At 49.8% G+C, this 20,754-nt stretch overlaps 1 protein-coding gene across 3 annotated transcripts in view; it reads right to left on the reverse strand.

Annotated features, from left to right (window-relative positions):
* Window positions 1–20,754, reverse strand: part of KSR2 (kinase suppressor of ras 2) — an 87,923-nt gene that overhangs the window by 11,416 nt on the left and 55,753 nt on the right. For all 3 annotated transcript variants that reach the window (XM_074844339.1, XM_074844340.1, XM_074844341.1), the window contains 2 exons: window positions 7,496–7,592; window positions 3,146–3,279 (listed from right to left, as the gene is read on the reverse strand). In XM_074844339.1, the coding sequence (XP_074700440.1) occupies window positions 3,146–3,279; window positions 7,496–7,592 (231 nt within the window). The remainder of the gene's footprint in view (window positions 1–3,145; window positions 3,280–7,495; window positions 7,593–20,754) is intronic.

Raw genomic sequence — 20,754 nt, forward strand, 5'->3', positions numbered from 1 at the left:
GGGGAGGCTTTCAGCTCCCCAGCCGGCCCCTGCTGCCATCCTCCAGCCTTACGTGGCTCTTAATTACAAGCCAGCATTAAGCACCGGGGCAATTAGAAAAGACACAGAGGAGCTCGCTCATCCTTCCCTGTGTCTATGGTCTCCATCTCCGGGCAGACAGCGGGGAGCAGGACACAGCAGGCAGCACTCGGATCTGCTCCACCGCCCTCAACAAGACCAGGATTGCACCTGGGGCTTTTATTTTTGCTCCCTCAAGTCGCCCAGTCCTGTGACATGCCACAGATGGTGTTCAGGCTTGCCTCAGGATGCTCCGGGGACTGGATTGGGCTCCACAGCTCCCATGCAAGCCCAGCCTCATCCCTCTGCAAAGATCACGTATGTCTGAGCATGCAGCTACGGGTTTACGAGCTTCCAGCAATGAGGGCTGAGCTTTAATGCAATCCCAAATGTGGTTCAATTACAGCAATTTGAGGTTTCATGACAAAAGTTTGCCTGACTTCATAACCGACCTGGCCACTTCCACTAGCAGAAAGCAGCACGGGTGTCTTCTAAACCCACCAAAGGACAAGCCAGCCCCCAGGAAAAAGCAAGAGCAGAAGGGCTCTTCAGACCACTCAAGACCCACCTTGCACTCCTAATTAGAAAGCAGCCCTACCAAGCCCAACAACATTTAAATAAAGGAGAAATAAATCTAATTTCACAAGGATAAAACATCAGGTTATGAAGTCTCTGCAGAAAGTATTTTAGTTGCGATAGCCATCTCATTTTTCAGCAGCACAAGCGTGTCACAGCACGGATGGACACTGCAAACTCCTTGTGCCAGATGCTTTCATGAACTGAAGGTGAGCCTGTTCTAGGAGGATGAGCAGGATTTTTAAGCCATGTCTTTTTTTAACCCTAGTGAACACAAGCCAGTTTGTGTTTCTCATTCACATCTGAACCAACATCACTGTCCTTCACTTGACCTGCAAAAATTTGCTCCCTTCTCCATATATGCTAATCCACATAAGCCTCCAAGGACCCAAAACTAGGCGTTATCATTCTTCTTCATCTGAGACATACCATAACCAGCAAAAAAAACCACCCAGAGAAGGGAAATCAGACCTGCAGACACTTGCTGCTTCAAAATTCACGGCGACTGATGAGCGTGGATCCCCAAAGCCACCTCTCAGCTCCCCACCAGCAGTCCAGGACAGCCACACTGAAAGCTTCTCAGGGCAAAAATTTCCCCATCTTCTCCATTTTTCTAGCAAAATGCTGCTCATTTCTGTCCAGCCTCGCATTTCTGATCACCCCCACATTGCCATCCTTCCCATCCTGAACTATCTCCTGGACTTTATCCTCCAGATGACACCCCAGTCTTAAGCAGAAGACAGCCACACATTGGTCCGCCCCATTTCCCCAGCACCTTGTCTCTCATTTTATCTCCAGAGCATCTCTGACCTTCACAGCAAAGTTCCCTGGCAAAATTTGGCCATTTTTGCCCAAATCCTTTTACCACTGCTGGAATGAGCTTAATTTCTCCACTGCGGGGAGAGCAGCAGCGTTGCTGGATTTCTTGGGCCTCCTAAGCTTTTGGCTAAGTTTGTGCTAAAACCAGATGATATTTATACAAGCAGAATGGAAAGACTGGCTGCCTGGCTTGCTGCAAGAGGTGTGGGATGGAGAGGCAGCCATCACCTTTTCCTCTAATCCAATCCAGAAATTGGAAAAAAATACATCTCTTCCGAGGTGCATTTTATCTCCTGAGCATCTTCAACATGAAGTGACAATCAGCCACAACAACCTCGCCAGCAACAAACCCCATCACGTGGGGTGATGGAGACCAAAAGGACCTGAAGGTGGGTACCACGCAGCAGGAGGAAACCTGCCTGAGCTGCCAGTGCCGATAATGCCATGCTTGGCCTATGCTGCTTCTGACACAAGGGGTCTAGTGAAAAAACACTCTCCCACTGGAAAAGTCAGCAACGCTCTTTTTTTTCAGTTTTAACAAAAAAGGAAAATATAATCTTTGTTCTTTTTTCCACTCTTCTGTCTCCTTCCACCTCCCACCCCAGCTTTGCTTTGCTTCTTTTCCACAGCTACTGAAACTCTTTGCCCTGCCATGCCTACAGCTGGAAAACCTCTCAAAACACTGGGAAAAAAAATATTCAATAAGGAACATTTACCAAATGGACTTGATTCCAAACCCAAAGAGACCAAAAAATGTCACAATGCTCTAAATGTCCTGAGGTTGGCTCTCATTTTCTCCGTGTCTTGCTCCATGCCCTGGCTCAGTGCAGACACCATGGCCAGATGTCTGCAGCACCCGAAAGGTCACCAGAGTGGCCAAGGGACAATCAGGGGGACGGCACTGCCCGACCCAGGCTGCTGCTCTGGCTGCACTGCTCATCAGCTCAGAGCCAGGAGATGAAGCAGATGCCAGAGGATTATAACAACAGTGTTAGGGAAAGGCCAAGGAATGAACCAGCTTTGCCAGCCCTAGGAGCATCTTCCTGCAGGGTGGTTTGGACATGGAAATGATGCATCTTGTGGGAAGAGGTTGGGTCCAAGAGACCCTGCCCTGGGCCAGGTCCTGCCTCTCTGAACCAAACTATTGGAGACTTGCACACACCATCATGCTCCTTCCTACTGATCAAAAGCAACCCTGCCTTCCTGACGCTAGGTTTAAAAAATAAATTAACCCAAACCAAATCAAAACAAGCTGCAACTTCTGCACCCAAGGAGCAGAACAGTTTGTTTTCACTGCTCAGTGCTCAGTCCAGACCCGCCTCGCTGCGGAAATCCCAGCCCTGCTCTCACCATCCCTCTGGGGTTTTGTGCTGCAAACCGAATGCTGGCATTGAGCATGGAGCTGCGTTTTGAGGGAGCACTGCTTGTGGAGCAGAGGGGTTTCTGCTGGAGCTACGCGTCTTGCTCTTTTCCCGAAGCAAGCCTCCTCAAAAGCAAAATCCCAGGAGGTGAGGTGGTGAAAATCCTGGGGCAGTCCCAGGACACTCAAAGACACCTTGTGTCTACTGAGGCTGCAGATCCAGAAAGGTACTTGCAGAGGAGGTTTTTGGGCTTCCTCTCCGTGTTCCCAGATCAAAGGGGAGCTCTAGGGCAAGGGGAAGAACGCCGGTATTTCCAGCATGCCATGTCCTACCTGCCTGCTTGAAGAACTCCCGAGATGCTGAAGAGGCCAAAGTCTGTGATCACCACCTTCCCGTTGTCGTAGAAAACGTTTTTTGACTTGAGGTCCTTGTGAAGGATCCCCTTGGCATGCAGGTAGCCCATTCCCTAGGATGGAAGAGAGAGAAAAATACCCCAAAACTGAAAAAGCAGCACAGACAGACAGGATAACACCAGAGCAGGGGCAGCCCCACAATTACCGAGCCAGGGTGAGCCGGGCTGCGAGTGTCCCTGTGCTGCAGGGGCACATCCACACTGCTGAGCTATAGGTGGGCCACAGCCAGAGGCTGCAGGTCCCTAAAGGTCCCTTCAGAAAGGGCAGGTATCCAGGGGGTTCCCTGGCTTGGGACAGGCATCGGGTGGTGCTCACAGAAGGTGATGGGATGGTGGTGTGGGCATCTCGGCTGCAACAACACCCACTCATCTTCCTGATTAATTGGTTATGCAAGAAAAATTAGCAGCAAACCAAACTGGCAGCCGTTTTCCTGAAATCCTCTGCTGAGAAATTGATGATGATGATGATGTTTTCGCCTTCGTTCTCTTTTGGGGCTGGGAGCAGAAGGGTAATAAGTCAAAGCTCTCCATCACCGCTATCACATGCCCTGGCTGAGCCATTAATGCTTCCTATGTGCACACCGACACCATTAGCCTGGAAACAAGCGCCTCGCAGGAGTCCTGCCTTAATTCTTTTCCCCTAGGAAAAGCTACTTGGTGGTTAATTAAAATTATTGCTAATGATGCAAAAAAAGGCCATGGGTGGGAAATCCAAACTCCCCTGCACTGGGCTTGTTTAGCATCGGCAAATCAAGCAGACTGCCGACAGCTCCATGTGGCGGACGTTCAGCTCAACAGGATAACCAGCTCTGGGAATGGGAGGGTGATAAAAGCCATTTATCCTGACTTCAGCAGGGCTTTTCATGCTGTCTCACTTTTCATTCTCATAAGCAGACTAGGGAAAACTTGGTCTAGAGGAAGCTACTGAAGGATAAATGCCAAATGGGCCAGCAAACTGTTGTTTAAGAGCAAATATCAGTTGTCTATCACTGACATGGGGGGATTTATTAACTGGATTTCCACGGGGACCATCCTCGGTCTGATCTTTTCACATATTGTCATTAACCATGCAGGCAGTGAAACAAGAATATATTTCTAAGTTTTCAGCCAATGGGGAGCTGGGAAGCACAATACAAATTCAGAAACGATCCGGAAAAATTGGGCAAGCAGCCTGAAAAACCCACAAATCCTCAAATGCAAATGGCCAAGATGCGGGAAAAAGCCTGAAGGTACCAAGGACTCACCAGGAGCACAGACCCGCAGGGCTCTGCTCCAGCAGCAGGAAAGGCTGGGGGCAGCCAGGGACAACATGCTGCTAGGGGACAGCAAACACCCTAACTCATCAAGTTGTGGGGGTTTAACTGCACCCTTTGGCAGTCAAATCCTGAAGAGCCTCTGCTAAGGGATGCTGGATGAAGGAAAGGATTTGGGGCTACGGCTGGCCCCAAGGTGCCACAGCCGCAGCTGGATGCCGGGACCACTCCAGGCACTGGGATTAATTAGGGATCTCTGGGTCCCAGCACATGAAATAATGATGAGGTTTAAAAATCTGCTTTAAAATGCCAACTGTCACCTTCACAAGTGCCAGGGTTGTGCAAGGAACAGCATTTCAATGCCGTGAAGCTGTTCCTCCTGAAAAGTACAGTGAAGTGCCCCAAAGAATCCATAGGACAGGATGAGACCCAGTGCCATGGGGATGCTTTGCAGCCCCCTCCCATTGGCCAGGGTTGACAGGAGCTCAGAGCAGGCAGCAGGGACTTTGCACCCATGGTCACACAGCATGGGCGGGAGCGCATCTCCCATGCAACCATCAAACACAGCCAAGCCTTTGCTGGATGTATTTCTCAAGGAGCTCTCGGCAAACCCAAATCCCTCGCCTTGCTCCGTGGGGTATCACACAGATCCCACTGCAAATTCCAGCCCCACCGCCTTCACCCTCGGGATGATCTGTGAGAAAACACTCTCAGCCCAGTAATGCCTTAATTTGCTCGGCTGCCCGGCATGCGTGAAAAGCCAGCTCCCTCTGCCGGCTTTGCTTCTTAAATAAATTAACTTTTGCCTCTGGAGGATCACGGCATAACGAGAACCCTGGCACCCGTTAATCCAATAAGCTTAACGGCTCTCCTATCGCATACGGGGACTCAAAGAATAAAGTCAAACCACTGCCCTGGCCAGGTAGCAGAGCAGAAACCTCCACCATGGTCCTGCCTCCAGCTCCTCTGAGCAATGCTGCCCCAAGCCCCACCAAAGCAATATGTTGGGGTTTTCCTTAGCTTCTGCACACCAGCCACCTTCAAGTCCACCAAAACATCCTTAACATCTGCTGGTGGTTGACATGGAGAGGTGGGAGGGGAGAGAAACTGCTCCTCCTGGTGCACACCAGCAATGGCCCATGTGTCCTGGCAACTGCACCAGGGCAGCTGTGACGGGGTGTGATGGACCTCTCCTGCGAGCAGGAGCTGCAGTCTTAAAATCCCTCTGGAGCACTGGGAGAGCCTGGGATCAGCACCCATGCCACACAGCTTTGCCTTTGGACCTCTGCTAATTCCGACAGGGACCTGGGGCAGACCCAAAGCTCCTCTGCCCTGCAGCGGGTTGCAGCAGGAGCACCCAACCCTGTACTCCCAAGGAGGAGAGGGGATGCAGGGAAGCTGGCTTGCTGCTGGGGCTACAGCCAGGTCTACGTGCAGTTGTGCTGATTTGTTTCAGCAGATCTCACGGGTTACGTTCTTCATGGTGATGCTTTCATCTCACAGATCCAGTGATGCTTCCCCAGTGCTGGCGACGCCTCGCAACACCATGAAGTTTGAGGTTTCCAACCTGTTCCTAACGCACATGCAGCTGCAGAAGACAGCAGTCGCTTAGACTAGTCCTCAAAAACTCAACCCACACGAAGCAATGCAGCCGCACAGAGAAAGGGGCTGAACCCAGCCATTACCGCCCGCTGTGAACATCTGTGAACCCTGAGCACAAGCGCAGTGGTAGTCAAGGAAAAAAAAATATAAGGCAAACCTATGGGATTCCTCAGACACTTGCTCAGTGGGAAAAAAACATCTTTAAAAAGTGGAAAATACAGATCGAAAATAGAAATGAAGCAAAGGTCTCAGACACCCCGAATTCAGCCATAGCTTTGCTGCTCCAAGACACCCCTTGCAACACTGGCTCAGCAAAGCAGTTAAGCCTACGCTCAACCATCAGCTCCTGGCTGGACCCCAGAGATTTTGGGGGACTTTAAGAAATTTACTTTAAAAACAGCATGTGCTTTGCTAAATCTGGGTGTAAATAAACACGAAATAGGCAATATAATAAGAGATAGCATAAGAACAAGCAGGGTAATGGCACTGTTCTATTTTATAACATGGATTTGAATACTTAAGGGGATTTAAGATCTGCCAGAAAAACTACTTTTTTTTTTTTTTTTCCATAGAAATATGCTAAAAGTGAGCTCAGCCCAGATAATTTGGTCTTGCTGTGGGCCAGAGGTGTTGGCTGACCTTCAGCAGGGCACAGGGTCAGTGCTGTGGCTCCCATGGTAGGACATGTCCCAAACACTTTTGGTATAATTTGGTGTTAAATATGCTTAGAATCACAGTACAACCCTACTCTGGCAGACGGCTCAACACCTCTTGGGAAAACAAGCCGTTGCAAACACTCGATGGGAAGCTTTGATGGCTCAGGACCCAACTTCCCAGCCACTTGACCCTGCCACGTGAGGATCCTCCCCAGCATCTATTTATACGGTCACGTCTGAAGTGTCAAAGATGCACTTTTGAGTCATCTCTGTGAAAGGAAAAGCTTTTTTAGCTCTGAAAAATGTACGCGTGCTCTGCCTTGTGGCACAAACATCCCCCTGCCACAAGCACCACAGCACTGACTCCTCTGGGCACCTTGGCTGCAGGGATGCTTTCACTACAGACACGTAGAAACCTCAGACCAACAGCAGATTATTATTCTTTTCCAAGAGGAGAGGAATATCCAACCACCAACTCACTCGCAGCAGCAAAGCTGGACTTAAACACCTGCACTTCCAAGGGGGAAGAGGAGCTGCAGCCAGGATGAGCCCCAAGCTCACCACTGCATGGCAAAGCCTTGGTGCCACCCCAGTTCAGCTCAACATGGGTGAGGGAGGTCTAAGAGTCCTGGATTTTAAAGCCAAGAGGTGCTGTCCTGCCCAGCCTTCTTCACTCCTGCTCCTCAGAGCAACTCGGCTGGGCTCTCGGCTGGATCTGGACCCCCATCGATGCCAAGCTGCCCCCGCACCATACCATACCTTCACAATTTCTTGTGCTATCTGCCTTGTCTTGTTGACATCCAGGACGATTTTGGCATCTCTCACCACTGAGTAGAGAGTCCGTCCTTTACACAGGCTGAAAGAACAGGAAAAGGGAGAAGAGAAAAACATGGTTTATAAACCCCCGCCAAGAAACATCCCCAAATCATAAAGGCAGCGGCTGTGGCAGGAACTATAAATAACTGCAAGAGCTTTGGCTACATCTCAAGGCAGATTGGAGATTCAGCAGGGAAACTGGGGGGGGGGTCTCCCCAGTTTGGCACTGGGAGAGAGCTTGTGCTGCTTCCCGGTGTGTGCTCGTACCATCACCATGGTGCCGAGCCCCGTAAGGGGTAACCCGGGCTGTTTCCTGGCTCTTCCCCACGTCCCAGCCACAAGCAAACCACCTGGTCCTCTTGCTTCAGACTTTTTGTGCAAAACTGGCCGCGGCTCCCCGCCTCTTCCCTCGGAGGATACAATACTCACAGATGTAATATGAGTCAAAAGAGGAAAGACAGGGAGGGAAAAAAAAAACCCAATGCACTGTACAATGTCCTCCAATTTTCCTTCTCGTACCAATTACAGTAAAATCTATTTACAGAGCCTTAATTACCAAAGGCAGCTGGAGGGGGAGGGGGGGGATATAAACCAATTAAAAATATATTGACATTTGAATATCATAATGGAGTACGTGGGTGGATGCTGCCTCGACTCCCGCCCACAAAAAAGGGCTTTTTTGCTTTTCTATATCCACCCACGCTCATTACAGACAACTTTAGAAAGATGAGACTGGATACCTGTGCCTGGGAAATAAAGCGCCCGACACATCTCGTTAAAGAGGCTTCGGTGGCCACAGATGTTAATTTGATACTGTTCTAGTTAACAAATAAAAAGTTACAGGTTTTAATTCCTCTGCTTTCCCCCTGCTGCATCCTTGCTTGTCTCCACCACTTTCCCCCTTTCCCGTCTCCTCCAGCCCCAGGGATGCCAGCATGGACTAGTCCGGATTTGTCCCCTGGGAGATGAGGGGTTTTGACCTTTTTCAATGGAAATAACCAGCCCAAGCTGTCTCGTTGCAAGCGCTGGGAAGCATCACACCAAGCTGCCCTGGGTTTCCCTGGGTACCATGTTGCTCAGATGGGGAGAGGGGACAGCTCAGACTCCTGGCTTGGGCGAGGAAGAAGAGGCACGCCAAGGTCAGTGGTGCTCAGCACAACCCTGTGGAGAGGTGAGCAGCCCAGTCCCACAACGACTTCCCCTGGGTGGCAAATCTGGAGAAATTGGGAATGCAACATCATGGTAAATCCCCGCTTTTATTTTTCACCCCGCGGCTGGCTCACAGCAGTATGATGAGGCAAAACCCCCAGGAGGCTGCACCGTGTTTTCCCTGGGGACACTGAAAATGGCAACAGCAGTCCCCCCAAACCACAGTGAGGTTGCCATTCCCCCATCATTACTGCATGGCCAAGGCCATCACCTGGATGCAAATAAGGTCCCTGTGAGCAGTTAGCCCCCAAGAGCAGAGATGTTGGAGGCTCGCCTCCAGAAAGTTGGGGAAAGCTGAGCTCTCTGCAGCTCTTTGGGGGATCAAACTAATTGGGATTGGGATAGCGCTTGTTGGGGTTAATCCTTGCTTGCTTCTTCAGAAGCTCATGGATGCATAGGACCCTTCTGCTCCTAAGCCAAAAGCTCCATGTCCCTCCCTGGGCAGAGAGCACAATATTCAGGCCAGGCAGCAAAGCAGGAATGGGACCAGTCCCATATCTCATGGGTTTTGGAAAGACAACAGCATCCTTCGAAGTACTTTGTCATGTTGGAAATAGCCTTACCAGGCGTGAGCTGCAGTGGGGATTTTAGGGCATCTTCATACCCGTGCAACTGCCTCCTTGGTAATGGTTTCCCATGCTCAGGTGTCTCAGCATGTCCCTGAGCACACCAGCTGGACTGCAAACCCGAGGCACCCGCATTTACAAACTCAATCTCCTTCTAACTAAACCAGCTGCTTCATATCTTCTGCAATAGTTTGGCTGCAGTCAAATATGAATTTGTCAGAAGATTAGGATCCAAGCACTCAAACTCCTACTTGGAAATAAGTGATAAAGAAAACCCTTGGGTTTCTGCAACTGGAATTAAAGGGTGCAAAATAATGACAGACATGAAGTCTTTTTCCACCACCTTTACAGTATGAAGTTTTTTTGCATTAATTTGCTAAATAACCCTGTAAAGCTTTAAGCTCTGCAGTGCAACAGGCTTTCTGCTGCCTCCCATGACCTGCCTGTGCACGAAGGAGTTCCCCCAGCCCTCCCTGCTCCCCAGCAAACACTTGTTTTCCCCCAGAGAAAACCATTCCAGAAAGTTGCTTGTGGTCTGCATTAGTCATGAATTGACATTGCAAATGCAATGAACAGATTAGTGCTTGAACAGGGTTTGATTTCAGCCCTAAAGTGAGTTAAGATCAGCTGGTTTCCTGGAAAAGGGTTGTTTAGAGAAAATCCTCAAATTTCTGCCTATCTGAACTTCAGAGATAACCCTGGGAGCAGAGCCTGCAGCCCTTTTCAGATGAGATTCCCATCTCTCCACTTCATTTACAGAGGGACCGCATTAAAGGAGGCAGCGAATGCTCCTGGCACGAGCCCCGGCACAAGAGGAGCAGCCACCACTCAGACCTGGTGTGGTGGCATCAGCACAGGGTGAAGCACCACAGGCTTGGGATGTGCCACCACCACTCCTCAGACCTTGGTAGAGCCATCGAGGCAGCCCAGGTGCCTCTCTCCTCCTCTCGATGAATAACTTCTCCGAATGAATTCAACTAGCAACCGCTGCACCGGTATTTGTTAGAGTTTTCTTGCTGGATAAGGAACTGCCAATGCAGAGATAAAGCCCGGTTGATACCTATTATGCAGCACCTGAGCCCATTCAGCCACCACCTGCAGAACCTTTTCATGGCAGAGCTCAACAATTTCGCTTCTTCTCGTTCCTCGTCTGCCGTCAATCGTTCCCCATTCGGGCAGGAGCGGCAGGCACAAAGCGCGGCTCCCGGGGCACGCACATCATCTTCTGCCTTTCCACTTCAAGAGGTCTATGCTGAACCACAGCATCGAGGTACCCAGCCGGCTGCGAGCGAGCGATGCTGCGGATCACAAGGCCAGAGACCGCCTACGCTTGACACCAGAAACAAAGGCAGACGATTTGCGTCTTCAGACAGATCCTGGCTTATTCACCGCTGAAGTACATAGTCGTAAACAAATACTTGTCTTCTCCTCCTAAACCATCCCACCCGCTGGCAGAGCAGGAAGGTTGGTGACATGTGCCCCAGCATCCCGCCAAACCCCAGCCAGAGCTGAGAGGCAGCAGGGACAGCCCAGCCAGGTGGCTCGGGGAGATGCAAAGGTCCTTCTGGGGGTCCCCAGCATCCAGGAGTGCACCTCAACCCACGGTGCAACCTCAGCTTGCAGCCTTCCCCAGCACTAGGACAGTCTGGGCCCTGCGGCCCCATCCTGATGCAGATGCAACTCTCTATTCAAAATGAGTTTCTGAAGTGTTCAGCCAAGCAAGCCAAATCCCAAATTGCTTTATAAACACTCTGCATTTCACCAGCGTGGGCTGAAGACATCAGCAATGGGAGCAAAGCCAAAGCGACTTGCAGAGGAACAATTTGGGAGGGATGAGTGAGGAAGAGCTGGAGCACTGCCTCTGGATATTTTTGTCATTCAATGTGAAAACAGCCTCATCCATCCCCCATCCACTGGGGTTTTTTCCCCTCCACCACAATATTGATGGTCATCATCCCTACATTGATGGCCACCACCCCTATAGGTTTGGTGATCTCAGCCTGGCTCCTGCTTCTGGAGCGGGAACAAATCCAGAGCTGATGGTGCAGCGGTTGCACACAGGTTGCGATGCTGTTACTTACTGGTGTTTTGTGTTTTTCTTCCCTCTGCCCAACCATCCACATAAATGCCCATTAAATTAAATAGGATCATTTGAACACCCCAAAGTGATAAATGCCAGACCCCAGGAAGCTCATTACTTGCTAGTATATTGATTTATGGGGAACCAGCTCAGATACCATGGTGATAGCCAGCACTATACACCCAGGGGAGACACAGAAGGAGAGAGTGGGAATTAATAATAAGTACTTTAATATAAAAATACCTCTGCTAGCAGGTTACATCTGTGCTTGAGGAAAGACAGAGCAAAGGAGAGGCTGCTCAGATGCTTCCACATTCCCCATCAGTTTACTGATTTTTAGTATTTCATGGAAAAGGAGAAATCTTTGGGGAATATTAAGAAAGATATGGCCACAGCAACCAGAGCCGCTGAGCTGGGACTTATTTGATTTCATTTGAGCAGGGCTTGCCACAGCAGGGAAGAACAAGTACTGCACACGTCTGCACGTGCCTGAGTTATTCGGGAAGTTTTCAAGCTGTTTCCATATATTGGCTTATTTTTCTCTTTTACCGACGTCTGGCAATTGTGTTTTTGAAACTAGACAGCCACAAATGTGTTTCACAAACCAGAAAATTAAACAAGGCTGGAAGAGCAGCAAAGGGAGAGTTTTGGGTTAATTTTTATCCCTAGGCTTTGTTTTCCTCAAAATCAATAAGAAATATCACACCCTTGACACACGCTCTCTCTGCTATGCCAGCGTGAACAAAGCAGAGCAACGGCATCATCCAGCTCAAGCTCCCCAAGCCCTCTGCACCTAAACACCACCCCAAGGACAGCAGGGACAGCCAGCCAGGACAACCATGGTCATGCCGACATGAGTTTGTTAGGTCTCAGTCTAAGGAGAAACCTGGCACATGTCAGACCACACAATATATATTATTTTTTTTTCCTCTAATGAAAAACTTGTGGGGGGAGAAAGGCTTGGCTGGTTCCTGGGCCAGCTATCCCCACTGGGATGCCAGTGGCACCCAGTGTTATCAGGGCACCAGATCCCCCCAGCCCCAACCAGGGATGCTCAGGACTGGTTTCACTGGGATTTACCACCCCCTAAACCTCCTGGTGAGGTGAAACAACTCTTCTCTGAGCCACACACCCCCAGCTCCCTGAGATTTAGCATGGAAACATTTCAGCCCATGACTACAACTCTCTTTTCATTTCCTTCCTCTTCACTGCGCCCACTGGCAAGCGGGGAATCACCTTCCCCTCTGCTCCCATCACTTTCAACAATAGCAACATGTGGTTTCCTTCCTCCCCAGGCCCCAAGAAACACCATCCACCTTTGCTGGACCGCGACCAGGAGGAAAGCAGTGGCCAAAGGCTTCAGGGCAGCACAGTGCCGTGAAATGTTGGGCTGGGAGCCTGCAGACCTGACGCTGAGCATCAGCGTCCATCAAAGTCCAGCCCCTCCAGGGGCATTGCTTGAGGGTGAAAATATTTTTCCCATCAAACTCCACCTCCAAAATGAGCCCTTACACAAGTCTCCCAAAGCAACCCCAATGGGGAGGCAGGGAATTCATTACCCGCCATAAACAACGTTTTTGGCCACAGCAAAGCCCAGGTCCCCAGCCCGGAGCTCGCAGCGCCCTGGCTCCCACTTTGCACAGAGGAGCCTCCACAGAGCAAAATTAGCGTGAGGAAATAGAAAAGCCCTGAAGAAATGATGCTCCCCTCATCCCGCGCTCGCTATCTCCACCCGATGGAAGCGCTGTTCTTTGATGGATATTACTTAGGCAGCAAAATTTTCCTTCCAGCAGCTGGCACACGAGATAACTACAGCCAGCGCAGCCAAACCACAAGGGGAAGAGGAGGAGGAGGAGGGGGATCAGCCTCCCGAAAAGTAGCTCCAACTCCATCGCAGCTTGGGAAAAAACAAGTTATTTCGAAAAAGCAAACTCCATGCATTTTTATTTGAAGGAGATAGTGTCAGAGGAGACGTGCTATTCTACAGCTGCAGGGAAAAGAGCTAAGAGACAGGTGAATGCAAAGCAGCCACGGGCCCCAGCAGCTTATCTAAAGCCCTGGCTGCAAACAAGTCATCCGAAAATACTTGATGCTTCGGGTGGCACTTGCTGCCTTTGAAAGGGTGTGCTTGTAATCGGCTCTGAGAGGGCTGGCTGGGTGCATGGGGATGTGCGAAGGTGCTTTGACCTCTCCTTGCCTTTGAAGGAGCCTAATATATTCTCTGTGCCATGATTCTCCTGCTATTTTGAACTTCAGGAAGGAAAAGAAATTTAAAAAACCCTTCTTTTGAAGAGAAGGAAGAAGCGAGTCTTTTGATCAAGACAGCTGCTTCACTAAAACCCAACTCCACTTTGGAATAGTAATAATTATTATTATTAATAAAAAATTAATAATGCTGTCACAGGAGGGATCTATTTCCCTGAGCAGTTGCCTCTTTGGCTAGGCAGGAGGATGCCAGCACATGGGTCCCCCATGACCTGCCCAGCAAACAGCCCTGCCTGGCCCCAAAGAGGATCCCCAGCATTGAGGATGCTCAAAAAATAAAAAAAGAAATCATGCCAAGATGTCACTTAATAGCGAAGGGAAGAGCTGGCACGAGCAGAAAGACTTGGTGGGACCATCTCTCAGCAGGGCACTTAATCACAGGCTTTCCCTTAAACACCCGCTTAAATCCCTTCCTCTCTAGTAAAGTGCCTCAACGCGAGTCCCGCTGTGCCAAGTACTTTCCCCAAGAAGTCACGGCCAAAATAGAAATATTTCCATGGCATTTTGAAACACTTTTAAAATACAAAGGAGAACTTTCCCCTTGAGCATCCCCTGCCAGAGAGCACGTTAAGGCGGCGCTAACAAACAGCCGGCAGGGATTTGATGCTACAATGGGTAAGAAAAGCTCAGCCAGCACTGAAGCAGCCAGCTCTTATTTCGACATCAAACACCCTTGCAGAGGATCAAGCCGCTGACTCTCCCCATCCATGCCATCCTCTTTGCTCAGGATATTTCAGTCTCCTCCCCAACCCATCCCGCTCCACAAGCTGCCAAAAGCAACACTGTCTCCAGGCGGAAGATATATACTCACTTAATGTATATATTAATACACGTATCGACTTTCCTGTTGTCAGTCGTTATCAAGATTTATCCAGCCTGATGGCCTGTTATTGATTGCAAAGGAGTGTATTCCCATGGGTCAATCAATTCTGATCCAGCCTGTGGCACGAAGTCAATACCTATTTATTATATGATCTACGAGCTCCATTATTTAACTAGGAAAGGGGAAATGTAGCAGCAAGAGGAGGGAAAACAACCGAGAGGCAGGACAGGAGGTGATGCTTTGGCTCCCAAAGCAGGTGCTCGAATGTGGAGAGGGCTAGGGGAGGCAGGACTTCATGGCTCTGCTCCCAAAATACACCCACGAGTGGGGAGAAAAGGGTCAGACCTGAAAGGCATCTTGGAAATACCTGGATCCAGGATGCATGGCTCCAGCCCAGCATGGAAGAAAGCAATGTGGCAGCTCCATGCCTCAGTTTCCCTCCTGTTGAGCAGGATTTAGAGCTCCTACTTAATTTTCCAGGGCAGGAAAGAAGGCTGATAGAATGTATTTTGAGATCGTTGGGTTGCAGTGAGGAGAAAAAAGCCAATTTGTTGTTCATTAAAGCCCAAATGGCCAACATGGCTCCCTGGAGAGAACAACAGGCTGGCTGCAAGCAGCACGCACTGGCCCCACGGAGCACCCATAGGGGTAAAAACCAAGCAGCCCCAATCTGTTTTGTCTTAAGTGCAATGGCTTACACCCTTCTCCTTTACTCCCATCCTGCAAATCACGTTAAATACCCGCTTGGCCCCCAGCTCCCTGAGTGTTAAGATTTACAAGCCCCAAATCCTTCACAGCTGAGCTGGGACACTGTAAATGTCAGGTGGTTTGGCATGGGGAGAGGCTTGGAAGAGCTGAGCGTTTAAAGCCGAGCTTTGCCCAGAGCTCCCCTGCGCCCGCAGTGAACGGGATCTGGGGATAGGAGCGGATCCCCTGCAAAGAGCTGGGCTTGCTCCTCCCGGCAGCAGAGCCAAGCATTAGACATTGCCAAAAGCCAGCATAGAAATAAATTATAAAATCAAAATAAACCCCCCAAAAAAATATAAAATCAAAATCAACCCCAAAATTAGCCTCTGCAGTGCAAGAAAGTTACCCTGTAAGATACAGCTGGATAATCTTCTCATCCCTCGCTCTCACACCTTCCCTATTAATTCGTGGTAGGTAATGTGATCCCTGTTACTAAAGCCAGTTTGCTTTGCCGTGGAGGAAAAAAGAGCAAATTCTCTTTTCATCTTCGGTATCTGACATGAGAAGAGGATCTGGGTTTACGTTCGCCCTCAGCACTCAGCCCTCCCCCACTAACCACCAGCTCCAGGGAAGGGTTTGGGAGATGCTCTCTCTCCAGCAGAAATACTCCAAGTTCCTCTACTGAAAGTCACCTTCGACAAATTAATGCTCTTTATATAGTCCTGCCATGGTCAAGCTTAATTCCTAATGTTCTTCAATGTTCTCCTTGGTCCTCCCGGCACATCACTGCAGGGACATAAATCATGGCCATGCAGCCCCGGGTGGGGTCGCTGGCAGCCATCGAGTTGGCTCCCAGTTGCACCCCGTAAATCCGGAGTCGCTCTGGCATCACACTGTGACAAGAGAGGGGCCAAAACCTGGCCAGAAGCATCTCAGGATGCAAATCCCAGGGTCTTTGCATGGGCTTCTAGTGCCACATTTGAGCTTTTAACTAAAAACCAAGTAATCTTCTTAGAAAAGCTGCACCAAATCCCCCACGCAAGTCAGCAGGAGCTCAAAGCACGGGCAAGCTCCAGCTCAAACCTTCTCTCTCCTGCCTTTCAGACCTGCTAACTTCTCACAAACAACATTCCCATCCAACAAGAGCCATTGGTGACCCCCAAGAAAGCTGCACCCAGTGTGCTGATCCCCCCTTATTACGTTACAGACTCAAGGACACCCAGGAGCCTTGGGAAGGATCAATAAGCATTAAAATCCTTTTTTTTTTTTTCCCAGAAGGAACACCCAGAATCCTAAAACCTGGTACTTTCTGCAATCCATTACCTTCGTGGGTGGCTCAAGCCATTTTAATAGCATTAAAAAACTGTTAGACTTTGTCCTTTGAAGGACCTCCCGGGTGGCTGCGGCTTTACCTCCCCTCCTCGTGCTGCCACCAACGGGGGCCGGGACCAGGAGCCCTGAGGAGCTGACGTGAGCTTACCCAGGCCTGGCTTTGTCTCATTCAACACTGGCAAAAACAACTTGTCATTTGCCTGTATGCAGCAAACATGGCACTTTTTCAGTCCTTTCATTTCCACTGGGCCGAGGACTTTGATGCTGTTTCATGCTATCCATTATGCAGCGCTCAAAGCACCAAGGCTCACATTCACTCTTGCTCAAGACTAATTAAGATGAATGTTAACTGTCCCCACTGCTCATTACCCAAGAGAAAATCTATTAGCGGCTCTGATGGAAGCACTCTTTGGAGTCACCACCTCCCATTGCCAAAATTGCTGAATTTCTTCCTTTCCCTTCCAACCCAGACAGTCACATTAAGAGACAACTCAAGAATCATAGACTTACAGAATGGTTTGGGTTGGAAGGGACCTTTAAAGGTCATCTAGTCCAACCCCTCTGCCATGAGCAGGGACATCTTCAACTAAATCAGGTCGCTCAGAGCCCTATCCAACCTGACCTTGAATGTTTCCAGGGATGGGGCATCTACTACCACTCTGGGCAACCTGTTCCTGTGTTTTGCCACCCTCACCATAAAAAAATTTCTGCCTTATATCTAGTCTGAATCTACCTTCTTTTGGTTTAAAACCATTACTCCTTGTCCTATTGCTAAAGCCCATGCTAAAAAGTCTGTCCCCGTCTTTCCTGTAGCCCCCTTTAAGTACTCGAAGGCTGCAATAAGATCTCCCTGGAGCCTTCTCTTCTCCAGGCTGAACATCCCCAACTCTCTCAGCCTGTCCTTACAGGAGAGGTCTTCCATCCCTCTGATCATTTCTGTGGCCTCCTCTGGACCTGCTCCAAAGGTCCATGTCTTTCCTGTACTAACTCCAGAGCTGGACACAACACTGCAGGTGAGATCTCACCAGAGCAGAGGGGGAGAATCCCCTCCCTTGACCTGCTGGCCACACTTCTCTTGATGCAGCCCAGGGTACAGCTGGCTTTCTAGGCTGTAAGTGCACATTGCTGGCTCCTGTCCAGCTTTTCATCCATCAGTACCCTCAGGTCCTTCTCCACAGGGCTGCTCTCTACCCCTACATCCCTCCAGCCTGGATTGATACCAGGGGTTGCCCCAACCCAGGTGCAGGACCTTGTTGAACCTCATGAAGTTCACATGGGCCCACTTCTCAAGCTTGTCCAGGTCCCTCTGGATGGCATCCCTTCCCTCAGGAGTGTCAACCCCACCACTCAACTTGGTGTCATCTGCAAATGTCCTGAGGGTGCACTGGATCCCACCGTCAATGTCTTTGATGAGATATTAAGCACTATTAGTCCCAATCATCTGGCCAGACCAATGGTTAATGCAGAGAAAATCAGAGCGTTAACCCAAAGCATCATGCTGTAGGCAAGATGCTGCCTCAGTTTTCCCTCCCAGCTTTTGGCCATGGGCCATGGTGTTTGGAGGGAGAGATTTCTTTCTGCTAATGAGACAATCCTTGAATATCACAAGTAATCAGGAAGGAAAATGTAGGGATGTGAAAAAGTAAAAATAAACCCATCTATAAATAACCCCCCTCCGGCAGCACCGGGCAGCACGGCGTGGTAAAGCCCCTTCCAGGGATGGGCAGCTGCTTCCAGCGTGGCAGCAGGAAAACGGAGATTTCTTTAACAGCTGCAAGAAATTGCTCTTTTCTTGGTGGAAAAAACATCCTTGAGCGACCACCTCTGGGCACTCAGAAGAAAAGGAACCTCTTCTGCATAGCGCCTGTTTGGCCCCAGGGATGTGCGTGAGGAGGAGCGGGTGAGGAAATTTGGACATCCTGGATTTGTATCTGTAATTCGCCCCATCAGGCAGCTGGGAGTGATTTTACCCCACTCTAAGCAAAGTCTGGTTTAAAGTTTAAAGAACTTGAGTCCCCTCAGAAAAATCCTGTCTGAAGAGCAATGCTCTTCTCTGCATGGGGTCACCAGCCTCCCTCCTCCCCCAGTGTCACATCCTGGACCATTACCAGTATCTCCAACTATTCCCAGTCCAGCTCACACCACACTGTCCTCTTCCCAGACTCATTCCCTCGAATGCCCGAGCAGCAGTTCCCATCCGTGCCATGGCAGAAGAGTCTCCAGGGCTGTTGTATCCCTTAGGAAAGACCTGTCCATTCCCAGAAGCAGCACCAGATAAGGAAACATGCATGGGATGGAGACCTCCACATGGTGAGAAGGCTTTTCCCCAGTGGAGATGAGCAGAGATGTTCCAAGAAGCCCCCAAAAATGTTCAACCAAGGATAGACCAGACAAGGACTGCAGGCACAAGGACAAGGGAGCATCCCTGCACTGTCGCCCTGGGAAATGCAAGGGATGCTTTGCCCCACAAGCCCCAGAGGTCCCTCCTGGGGAAGCACCAGGAGAAAAGAGCCCCACAGGAAGCCTCAAAGTGCAATAAATTGTCTGTGGAAATGACCTCCAGGCTAAGGGATGTGCACTCATGCAGTCCTGGGCTTCCCAAAAATTCCCTGAGACTGAGCTGAGCCCCCTTCCAGCATCCCCCTTGGCTTTCCTGCATCCTCGTGGCCAACCCAGCACGAGCACCAAATATGAGCTGATTGCACCCCAGAAATCCCAGCAGGAGAAAACCAAACAGGTTTCTAGTTGCAATTGAAAAACTATTGTGATGTTGATTCAGCCTTCGAAGAATACGGATAAAAGCGGGTTGCTGCTTGTAGGCAAAGAACAGGCAATGCTTGGAGACGTTGCAAGCACAGGTTATATTTAGGGCAATCCAATAAAGCTGTACTTTGACCTTAAAAAAAGGACCGAGTGCAGCTGAGAAGAAAAGCAAGCCGAGCAGCGCGCTTCACAGACCTCATATTAATGCATCAAACTACTGCAGTGCACATATTTATTTTGTCAAACTGTCAAAAATGGCACCTTTACGGTTTTTATATAAAGAGGCATTAGAATAGAAAACACTTTGTAGCTAAACAAAAAGAATATATTGCCCAGGTTTTGATATTGAATAGGATTGAAAAGCTGAGCAAATAGGGGCTGCAAAGGGATCACAGAGCGGAGCGGGACGGAGAAGCTGCGTTTTGCTCTGGGTAGCAGCGGCAACACAGTGTAACACACGGATGGGGTCTCTGACGCATTGATCAATACATGTGTTTGCACACTTTTCAAAAAGCCTTTAGCCTGAACTAGCTAATAGATGGGAATCTGAAATGCTGCTGAATTTTCTGAGAGGAGTATTTTTTGGTCCCAAAATAAAAAGCACATTTTTTTCCAGTCCCCAGCTGGGGAGAGCCAGCCCCGGTTTGGAGTCACGTCTCTAGAGCACGCAACTCCCAAGCCAAATGCAGTCCCTGAACCCACCAGAGCAGGGAGCAAACGATGGTGTGAGGAGCCACAAATCTGGGTCGAAATCCTTTGCTGTTGAGTAAGAGGAAGAGCAAAGCAAAGCCCCCACCCTGGCACCCACAGAGCTGCCCCAGCAGGGACCGGTGGGCCAGGAGATGCTGCTTTCAAGGGGACATTAGGGAAGGATGATGCAATATTTCATCACTAATGGCTGCCGGAAGCATTGCCATTTCAGTGCAGGCTTTCTGAAACACTGCCAGGAGGAGGCTGGAAATTCAACCTCACCTTGGGTAAGCTTCTCCCAGAGAAGGTAACCCGTGGTGGGATGCAAAGCGGCACCACGTCAAGCCCTGTGGCTGAATACATGGTCTAGAGGTGAGGGAAATAACTGAATACTCAGAAAAAAATGCATTTTACATGACAACAGCTGCTCTGGGAGTGACTGCAGCCTCCCTGCCTCGAGGCCAGCAGGGATTTTGGTTTTGCCCACCCATGCAAGGAGTATGCTGGGATGCTCAGTGCTGCTTCAGCAGGGATGCTCGGTACTGCTGATTGACAGCAGGTACATGGGAATTCCTTGAGACCAAGACAGCTCTGGAGGTGTTTGAGATGGTTTGGGAGACCCCAAATCCCAGCTTGCTCCCCAACCAGCTGCAAGAAGCCCTCTCCAGCAGTCTCATCCCTTCACCCTGCTGCAGTGTCCCCGCGCATCACCATTCTCCCAGACAGCAGCTCTTCAAGCCCCCAATCTCCTTCTCCTGGCCCCATCCCAAACTCACTCCTATTAGTC

The sequence above is a fragment of the Strix aluco genome, chromosome 18 (genome assembly GCF_031877795.1).
Source record: "Strix aluco isolate bStrAlu1 chromosome 18, bStrAlu1.hap1, whole genome shotgun sequence".
Classification (NCBI taxonomy): domain Eukaryota; kingdom Metazoa; phylum Chordata; class Aves; order Strigiformes; family Strigidae; genus Strix; species Strix aluco.